Raw genomic sequence first — 10,156 nt, forward strand, 5'->3', positions numbered from 1 at the left:
CTCTTTGATCCAGTTACAGCTAGGCAGAAGATCTGCCAAGTTTGATGGGTCAAAGCCATACGTCTGCCCAAACAGAGTAGAGGCACAATTATGAAGACTGCACTAAGGAAAGCTATGCTGCCCGTTTTGAAGGTAAAGTAGAAGGCTCCTTGCCTGCAGCTTTCCCATTGCACAAAGGAAACTGATGCAGACTCTAGTCACAAATTGTGGGCTAAGTGGGCTATCAGAAAACTGTCTGACACATGGTGTTGGCATTTCATTCTTCTAGTCACCTCCGCCACTAGCAATACTACAGTACTTGGACACCCAGAAGGTGCCAAGGTCACCTCAGTTTCAAGTCACTGTAGCTAGGTGTAAGGAGGTACTAACATCTGGACAAAGGCTATGGGCCAGTTCTCAGTAACAAGGCAGAAGACCTTATGGAGGTGTGGATGGGTGAGGGCAGTATGTTCTCCATTAAATCATCTGGATAAAGTGCCTCCAACTTTAGATACAACAGGCTTTGGCAAAGAGCAAATGCTATTTGTATGATTTTACAAAAAGCTGCTTACCTTACCCATGAATATTTTAAAGAGTTTATGTACCAGCCATTGCAGTAAGAATGCCTAGCATATAGAGGCCTAAATTTCCTTTCACACAATGGGGGCTAGATACTGAGGCATTACAGAAACTGCCCCTAAGCCTCCATTTGAATTTCATTGACCTTTAAAAACTCTTCCTTATAAGCACGAGGAAAAGAAGGGCTCACCCTTGGTTTACTGGTGGTTGCAAACCAGCTGTAAGAAGAATGGAGCCTGTTATTCAGAGGCTGTGCTGTTAAAAAAAATACCAGGCACTGGCCAAAAAGCAAAGAGTGACAGCAAGCTCTTAGAGAAGGATGGACACTTGGTCAGTGAAGAACAGACAGTGAGCCAGTTTCCTCATAGCGGCAAGAATCTCCTTGTTCCTCATGCTGTAGATAATGGGATTCATCATGGGAGGCACTACTGAATATATGGCAGCTGCTATGAGGTCCACTCCCGATGGGGAATGGGAGGTAGGTTTGAAGTAGGCAAACGTGCCAGAAAAGATAAACAAGGAGACCACAATGAGGTGTGGGAGGCACGTAGAAAAGGCTTTATGCCGGCCCTGCTCTGAGGGGATTCTCAGGACTGCACTGAAGATCTGAATATAGGACGCAATGATCAGAATAAAACAGGACAAAATTAAGCAGAAACTGACAAACATCATAAACAGTTCCCTGAAATATGTGTCCAAGCAAGAGAGCTTGAGGAGCTGGGGGATTTCACAGAAGAACAAGTCCACTACATTGCCCTGGCAAAAAGTGAATGCAAACATGTTCCAAGTGTGCATGATAGAGTTGAGTATCCCTGCTACCCAGGCACTGGATGCCATCTGGACACATGCTCTTCTGTTCATGACCATCTCATAGTGTAAGGGCCTGCAGATGGCAACATAGCGGTCATATGCCATGACAGTGAGAATACAAAGATCTGCTCCCACCAAGAAGCCAAAGAAAAACACTTGAGTGGCACACCCAGCATAGGATATAGTTGTGATGTTCAACAGGGAGTTGGCCATGGTTTTGGGGAGAATGACAGAAATTGTTCCCACGTCCAGTATGGACAGATTCATCAAGAAGAAATGCATAGGGTTGTGGAGTCGGTGGTCAAGGACTACAGCCACAATGATGAGAAGGTTCCCCATCAGGGCAGTGATGTAAATGACTAGAAACATGACAAAATAGAAAATCTGCAACTCCCATGCATCAGAGAATCTCAGGAGGATGAAGTCAGACACAGAGCTTTGATTTAACATTATCTTTCTTGCATCATTTGTGGGATGCCTGTAGAGGAAATGACAGATACAAAAAGCATGAGTTAGAATCACCATATGATTGTCCATCTGAAAAACCTACTGAACCTCCTAGAGAAAGAACCTTCTCTGATATTACTTTGCTTTCTGCATTAAGCTCCTGCTGATTTCCATCAGGAGGAATTGTGGTGCTTTTAGGAGTTCGTCTTGGCTAACTGGAGGAGTTAAGAGAAGGGCAAAGCAGCTACATTCTGCTCAGTGAACATCCTACCAACTAACACACAGCCAGGGGAGGATCATTTGGACCCAATGACACAAGAGCATTTACATCCATGGGAATTTCCAGGAGCAGCAGGACCATTCACTTTGGAGGACAGGAAAGATCTGTATGAAGAGAAGGGAAGTACACTTGCCCCACTTCACAAGAAGAAACCACAGTACCTGTGACCAAATCCTGATCTGGTCTTTTTTATTGACACCATTTCCTGCTGGCCCACATCGCATCACACTGCATCACATGAAACTGGTAAAAAGACATTCTGAAGTGGCCAGAGTGAAACAAGAAACATTTCTCTGTCTCCCTCTCTGTTGCTGTTTACTTTAATTTCTCTTTTCACTGTTCAAAGTTAGTTCCTTCCATCAGGTGTCTACCTCTTTCTGGTTACTTTTCAGTCCCTGTCCTTTTTCTCTTCATGTTCTGCCTTTTGTTTTTTATGGTAACCCCTGCCTTGCACTACCTTAGGACTGCCATGCTTTAAGGTCCTCAAACCAATGGATTCCACATAAAAGGATGATGTGCAAGGGAATGGAACTATAAAGTAGCTTTAGTTTTATTGGTCTCAGTCCACTTTGGACTGGAGGGAAGGCAAAGTTGAATGGAGCCGCTGTATTGTGAATGAAAGGGCAAAATACTTTTTCATTAGCGGCCAAAGTGACACTTAGACATGCATCTAACTCCATTTCTCCCTGAATGTCCCTACTGGGCATGTTCAGTAGGATGCACTACACCCACATGGAAACCCCAGCAGAACAGAATGACCCTGCCCATGGGTCATGATTTGACTATCAAGTGTTTGATCCTCCTCTTAGCCCACAATGTTAGTTTTTATGCCACTTGCTCAGGGAGCAAAACAAAGTGGGATATAGATCTCCTCCACCCCAGAAGATTTGACACTACATCTGTCACTATGCAGCCAAGTGTTCTAATAACCAAGTGCTGTAAGCATCATCCCAGTCTTTAAAAGTGCAGTGAGGTTTGATCCAAAGTACATACAGATGGATCAAATGAAATCCAGCTGAACAGTTTTCAAGATAGATAGATAGACAGACAGATAAACAGACAGACAGATATATACACAGAGATTAAAGTTGCAGGAGAGAAACTTAGATATTGTACTAGGGAAAACTTTTTCACTCGGAGGGTAGCAAAGCACTGAAACTGCCTACCCAGGGAGGTTGTGGAATCTCCTTACGTAGAGGTTTTTAAAACCATGGTAGAGAAAGCCTTAGCTTGGATGATATAGTTGAGGATGGTCCTGCTTATAACTCCTTATCCAGCAAAGTGGGGAAGTGCAAGAGGATTAGCCCAGTTTATGTAAATCCAAGACAGAACTCCTGTAGTCTCAACTGAAGTATCCTTAATTTATTTTAGCTAATTCCACACTAGCCAGGAGACAAGCCAAAGGGAAATTGTCCATTTGAGGGTTTAATGAAGTTCAGCTGAACCACCAAAGCACTGAAACTGCCTACCCAGAGAGGTTGTCGAGTCTCCTTACTCAGAGGGTTTTAAAGCCGTGGTAGAGAAAGCCTTAGCTTGGAGGATATAGTTGACGATGGTCCTGCTTTGAGCAATGGTAAGACTAGATGACCTCCTGCGATACCTTCCAACCCTAATTTTCTATGATTATAAAAAGACAGAAAAACAGTGTGACAGACAGACATACTGAAAATCTGTACTCTAGTTCTCCATATGCTCCCTGCTCTCTTCATCTGTTTCTCAACTGCACTATAATTCATGGCTTGTTATTCCTGCTCACCAGAGGACTGACCTGGATTTTACAATATCCCACATACTTTCTAACTCAGGTTTCCAGTTTTTAGGAATGGTGTAGCTGTTCTTCTTTAGATTTCTTAATCTATTATAAACATCTCTGAATTAATCTTTTATATTACTATGTCTTTCAGAGAGACAGAAATAGGACACAAACTTTCTACCTTTGTTTTCTAAAAGTAAACAGTGCCTTAGCCCATCTCATGGGTTCTATACACAGAACTTCCCAAAGCAACAAATTCCTTATTCGAAGTGGGGAAGTGCAAGAGGATTAGCCCAGTTTATTTAAATCCAAGGCAAAACTCCTGTAGTCTCAACTGAAGTATACTTAGCTAATTCCACACTAGCCAGGAGGCAAGCCAAAGGGAAATTGTCCATTTGAGGGTTTAATGAAGTTCACCTGAACCACCTGAAAAACTTAAATAAGACTTGGAAGCCACCAGAGTGTCACAAGTAGACAAGCCCTCAATTTTCACAACTTAAAATTCATCTGGCAACAAAAATCTGGAAAGACTATATACTGCTCATGAACGGTTGGTCCTGAAACCATCCTTAGGATCAGAGGGTTATAAGAAAGTTGTGCTGGAAGGAACCTAATGAGGTCATCAGTCTCCTCAAGGTGGGATATCCTGACTAAAGCCCCCCAGCCACAAAGGACTATGTCTCTACTGTACTCCCATAATATAGCTCCAAAACAAAAAATAAACTTACTGCACTTATTGTGGATAACTCCCTGTTGCGATCTCTTTCTGCTTAGAAATCCAGAGTTCTTTGAATTAATCTTTCTGTCTGTCTCTCTCTGTCTATGCATTTAAAGATATTTATATGACTCCCTATCTCTCTGTCTCCTCCTAGGCGCTCTACCTATTCCCTCTAATTATGTACACAGTAATCTGTCTTCAGAGGTCATTTTAAAGTGCATCTGCTAGAAATATTCTGAGATTACTTGCTGACTGCACATGATTTGTGGAGGTAAGCTCTGTGCTGTGCTAGAGTATTTATCAATATCTTGTCCAATGAGCTTCCAGGTAGGCAGCCCCATGAGTCCTGAACAATGCCCAAACAGTGATGCCAGATTAAGTGGAAAGGTACATGAGGCACCTGGCAAGGAGGCAAAAGTAGAGTTGGTTGCAAAACCTTCTAATGAGACAGCATTGCACCCCCAAAAACTGGTTGGTCATTCTTCATATATTCTGCTTGAAGCACTTGGGGTCCAAGGCATTCCAGTATCCAATAGGGTTATCACACACCTTGAGGCCCCCACACTCTTGGTCACACAAGCCAAGTGCAGTGCTTTGGATACAAGGGCCCCCAGGTCTTTGGCCACACAATAGTAGGCTGTCTGAGAGCAAGGAATATGGTGCTCCCATGATGACAAATTCCCCAAAACAGATACTCCTTTATATCACTATCCCCAAAGTCTAAAGACTCCACCCTAATGAACACTGTGCTCAACTCCCTTTTTCTAGCTGCAATGATTCAACCCAGCAATCGTGGCCTTCCTTATTGTCACTGTATAGATCTTTTATATTGCCACCTTCATCCTTCTGCTCCAAGGTTAGAAAAGAGAGTTATATATCTTCATGCACCATCCATCTTTGGGTCACCAACGGTCCTTGGAGATATAGTTAGTTTATCTTTCTGCCAGTTTGTACTGGCAGTTCTGACAGTCCGTCTTCTAGGGTGTTCCCAGGTGAAGAAGACTTCCTGCCCTTCTACTGCTTTCCCATACAAGCAACTGCTGCACAACACCTGACTGTGTGGGTGTGTGCATCTGCCATGCACACCTTGTGGTGCCTAGAGGGGTTGAGTGTCTCCTTGCCTTGGGGATTATAATACATGTTTTATTGCCATCTTTTAGGGGTGTTTGGGGCAATATGCTGTACACAACTGCTGAGACTCAAGAAGTCCACCACCCATAATGTGCCCCTTTACCAACCAAGTTTCCCCTCAGAGATTCAGTGGCTCCTGCTGAGCTTGGCAGCCACGTGGCTGGTGAACCAAAGGTACTTCTTTTTCAAGGTTTTGAAGGCAGTGGTGGTAATGAAGGATACCCAGTTCCACAGATTGGTCTAGAGCCTAGTGATGAGGGAACCCTCCTGAGACGCACACACAATATGGTTTTGCAGTTGTACTCAGGCTGGGTATGTGCTTAAAACAGAAGGTTCTCGTGCCAAGGGTGGTTGACAAAGCCCACTACCATAGTAATATCAGGTACCTAAACTCAGAGAAAAACTGGATTCTCTGAAACCTGAGCACATGAAGGTGTCCATCCTCCCAGAGAGACTGAATTGAGACCAATATCCCTCTTCAGCAATTCCCTTATACCTTTCTAAGCAGTTCCATTTCAGTCTCTAACCTCTCTTAATTAGCCTTCAACATGCCTAACAGCAAATAGGCCAAAAAAGAAAAACTAGGCACCTTCATTCTCCCATTTTTGTCCAGGTGTTTCCTTTTTAGATGTTAGAATGCCTCAGGTGCCTCACTGGATTTACCCCTAAGTGATTTCACACCACCACCTGCATTAACTTTCAGTTGAAACTTCTACATTGCAGCATTACTTTTAAAAGTCCCACCTAATAGGCTCATAATTCTCTCTAATTTAGCCAGAGAAATCGTTATAGACCTGCCTGAGTTGGCCTTTTTGACTCTATATTAGCTCAGATTATCCCAGTTCCATTCACTAAAGGCAAAGCTTGGTTTTCATTACACTGACTGTGAGACATAAATTTCCTTATCCCTTTCCTTGGTGCGTCCTTTGCCTCTTTGTCCCTCTCCCTGTCAGTTATAGAATCAGAGAGAAGCAGGGCCTGAAGGAACTTTTAGAGGTCCTCGAATCCAGCCCCCTGCTTAAGCAGGATCAGCCCTTTTCAAATAATCCTTTTCAAATCCATAGTCTAGACTCCTTCTAAATCTATCAGCAAGCCTGACACAACACAAGACATAACACCCAAATCTACCACAGATAACACAAGGGAACCATGACAGACAACATCCTGCTTCTCTAAAAGAGGGTATTGACAATGGGAGCCAGGGAAGTGTAGGAGAGAGGAAAAAAATGTTGAAGACTTTCTATTCTTTGCCAATTGGTGACAAATAATCGAGAATAAGGGTTCATATTAGGTGATGACCAGCAGGTGAGAGATGTCAGGAAATGCTGTTTCCTTCCCAGTGATGGAAAGCGCAGTTTGAGTTGTAACCAAGCACCAAGAACACTATGTCAGCATCAGTAAAAACTAAGGCAGTGGAAACAAGAATGCTAGAATGCTGTCCAGTAGGGAGCCCAGCTGGTTTTCACAACAGGAAAGGCTTGACTTATGGGCCGTAGACCCTAAAGAAATTATCAGTTTCATTGGGATGGCAGGAGGTTAGTTGGGAAGCCAGCAATGGTAGGGTGCAGCTAGCTAGGAATCCACTTCTCCAGGCCCTAGCTGCAATTTGGAAGCAGAAACTCCTGTACATGAGGTTTACACAATGCAGAGGGTTCTATAAAGGTAAGTACCAATCAGAAGGCATCGGAGACAGCAGCTATCATTCTGCATGTGACCAAAAAAAAAAAAAAATCAAAGAATGATAATTTTATTAACCAGCCACCACATGCTTTTATTGTTGTCTTCATTAAGAAACTGGCCACCATCCTTAGCGTAAGGGTTTAGGTATAGCAGATCTCCAAGGAGGACAAGTTTCCCCCACAGAAGAACATGGGTCTAGGAAGAAACTGATCTATCATAATTCAATCAACAATTAAAAGGATCACAGCTCTAGTCACAGTGTAGTTTAGCAGAAAGAACTGAAATAAGGAAGCCTACAGATCAGGAATTTTCTCCAATCCCAACAGGAGGACCGTGTCATGGCTATTATTTTCCAGTCTGCATTAGTCATGGTTTGTATCTGGAGAAGATACAACTAATACTTATGGAAAACGAACACAGGAGACACTCTATAATGTTCTATTCCACCAATTAAGCACCTAATGGACAGGGGTACTTAATTGTGATCGCTCTGATTATACTTTAACTACTATGTAAATGTCTATCATTTTTGCGTTCAGGCTTAGTGAGAAATTGAAGCAAGGATGAGTAAGGACTTTCAAAGTTGAGGATAATGCTTTTTACAGGGACTCTAACAGAGTGTAATAGAATTATGCTTAGTCATCAAGTATGATCTGACCTGATATATGTCCTGCACTGAGAGGGGCTATGCAGCGCCCTCCGGTTCGTGACAGAACTGGATTTATGGGATGAGGAAGGCACGAGACGTATATGGTTATAAAAAAGGAGATTTATTGACTTACGTCCCTTAATGATGGTGCCTGGAACTCAGGAGTTACAAGTTACACTTTGTTCCCGGTAGCGGCTCAGCAGCTTGCAAGCTAATTTACTCGGTATAGGTACAGGGGTGGTTGTTACGCCTGGGGAGCGTCGGCGGGAGACAACGGGTGATCAGCCTGGGGGTAACTACGAGTCCGGCTCAAGTTACCGACGAATGGCGGTCTCCCTGAACAAAGGATGGGGAGAGTTTTTATAACTTTTCTTATCTAGTTTTACTCTGTGTCAGCCAATCATGACTACAAATGGATTCTTTTTTGTCTGCTCAGGTTTCAACACAGGCTTTTTCGCATCTTGTCAGCCCAGCCATCAGGACGGGGGGGGGGCTTTCTTTTCGTTTGTGTGGTACTGAGCCTGTCTGGTCACAAGAGGGCGAGCACGGCACATTAATTTGATCTTACAGTTTCATTTGAGTCAGCTAAGTTTGAGACCGGATTATTAGTTACATTTTAGTTACTTTGGGCACCAGAATCTTTCTTTGACGTTTATGTTGTCATGGTACCAGGCTTTATATCTCATTCAAAGTTAGTTTCTCATGAGTGGGGGTTTCGAGTGATCTGGATGGGGCACAGGCAAGGGTGTGCATGCAGCACTGTTGCCAATTTGTACTTGACAATATAGTGAATATTTCATGCATGATCTACCGTTAGTTCCATGGGTGTATAATTAAAAAGGTCTTCTATTCTTTTTGTAAGATTCATTGGTTGATTTGACAGTAGGATTCAAATTCTTGAAATAGATTACTGATCCCCAGAAGCAGATCTAGGGCTTTGAAATGGCAGACCTAGGGCTTTGACACGGCAGACCTACTGAATGAAGTTTCTGCATGTGTTTCTAACCAAGCCATGGAGAACCATGTTAATGAAACTTTGGATCCTCCTAAAACAAGGTTGCTCTATCTAAAGAGGTTCTCCCTTATATCCAAGTGACTGTAGGACACAGTAAAAAGGGAAGGGAAAATACATTGCATATGCAAGAAATGGAAAAATCAATGAGCAAATGGTGCAGCCCAGTCATCCCAGTTCAAGCCAGACAAAACAATCTGATTCCGCTTTGACTGTCAAATAGAATGCAATATCCAAGTCTGATGCCTACCCAATGCCTTGACTTGAAAAACTGACATCACCTGGGAAAGGGCAAGTACATATTCACAACAGTATTCTGCTGCATATTTAATTGACATTGTGGTGTTCATTGGAAGGTTGGAGATAAATCTTTACTGATTCCTGCTAGCATTACAATCACTTCAGGCATCAGCCCCGAGGGCAAATTTAGCTCAATGCTTACCTGGTTGCCAAGAGGCTAAAAGTTAGATTACATGTTGCAATTAGTTCTTGTTAAGAAGGCTTTAAACTTAAAAGATTTCACATTTGGGCTTCTTAACTGCTCCTAAGTGCACTTTCAGAATCTTAGAAGTTATGCCTCTTAAGGGGAGTATTAACATGCATTGACGTTAATTAGGTAGTTTGAAGTGAACTTCTGAGCGTTTCACTGACATAACATGATCCATTCAGTGTCCTCCAGCATCCCAAGATGTGCCATTCCTAGCCTTTCCCACTCTCCTGCACATCCTGAATTCCAAAGCAAAAGATGGGCCCCAAGAGGGAACTGGTGGCTGACTGGTGTTAGGGGGGCCACATGCCCCCAAGGGGTACCAGTCACCCATGGTCCGCTCCACATAGAAAACTTGAACAGTCTGAAGTCTTCCAGCATCCCAGGATGCACACCTCCCAAGCCCTTCTCTTCCTGAACATTTTATACCATCCCAAGCTGTACTGCACAAGGGGGTGGTACTATCCCAAACTAATACCCCCACTTACCCCATGTGGGTATCACCTTAGGTCACATGGCATCATGCTGCTGGGTCTCAGGATTCCAAGAGCTCTGATTCAGGACCTAAGGCTGGGAACCAGGCACGGAGCCTGCTCTCCCCTCCCCACCCCCCGGGAGTTCTGCCTTTGAC

General features: G+C 43.4%; 1 protein-coding gene across 1 annotated transcript; it reads right to left on the reverse strand.

The window, feature by feature from the left end:
• Positions 1-867: 867 nt before the first annotated feature.
• Positions 868-1,818, reverse strand: LOC149862691 (olfactory receptor 14C36-like). The gene has a single exon (XM_090054058.1). The coding sequence runs from the start codon at positions 1,816-1,818 to the stop codon at positions 868-870; it is 951 nt and encodes a 316-aa protein (XP_089910184.1).
• Between the last annotated feature and the right edge of the window lie 8,338 nt (positions 1,819-10,156).

Source organism: Crocodylus siamensis, chromosome 6 (assembly GCF_052110815.1).
Source record: "Crocodylus siamensis isolate JL-2025a chromosome 6, ASM5211081v1, whole genome shotgun sequence".
NCBI lineage: Eukaryota > Metazoa > Chordata > Crocodylia > Crocodylidae > Crocodylus > Crocodylus siamensis.

Coding starts and splice junctions, on each gene's coding strand:
- LOC149862691 (XM_090054058.1), bottom strand. CDS start 1,818: ATGTTAAATCAAAGCTCTGTGTCTGACTTCATCCTCCTGAGATTCTCT.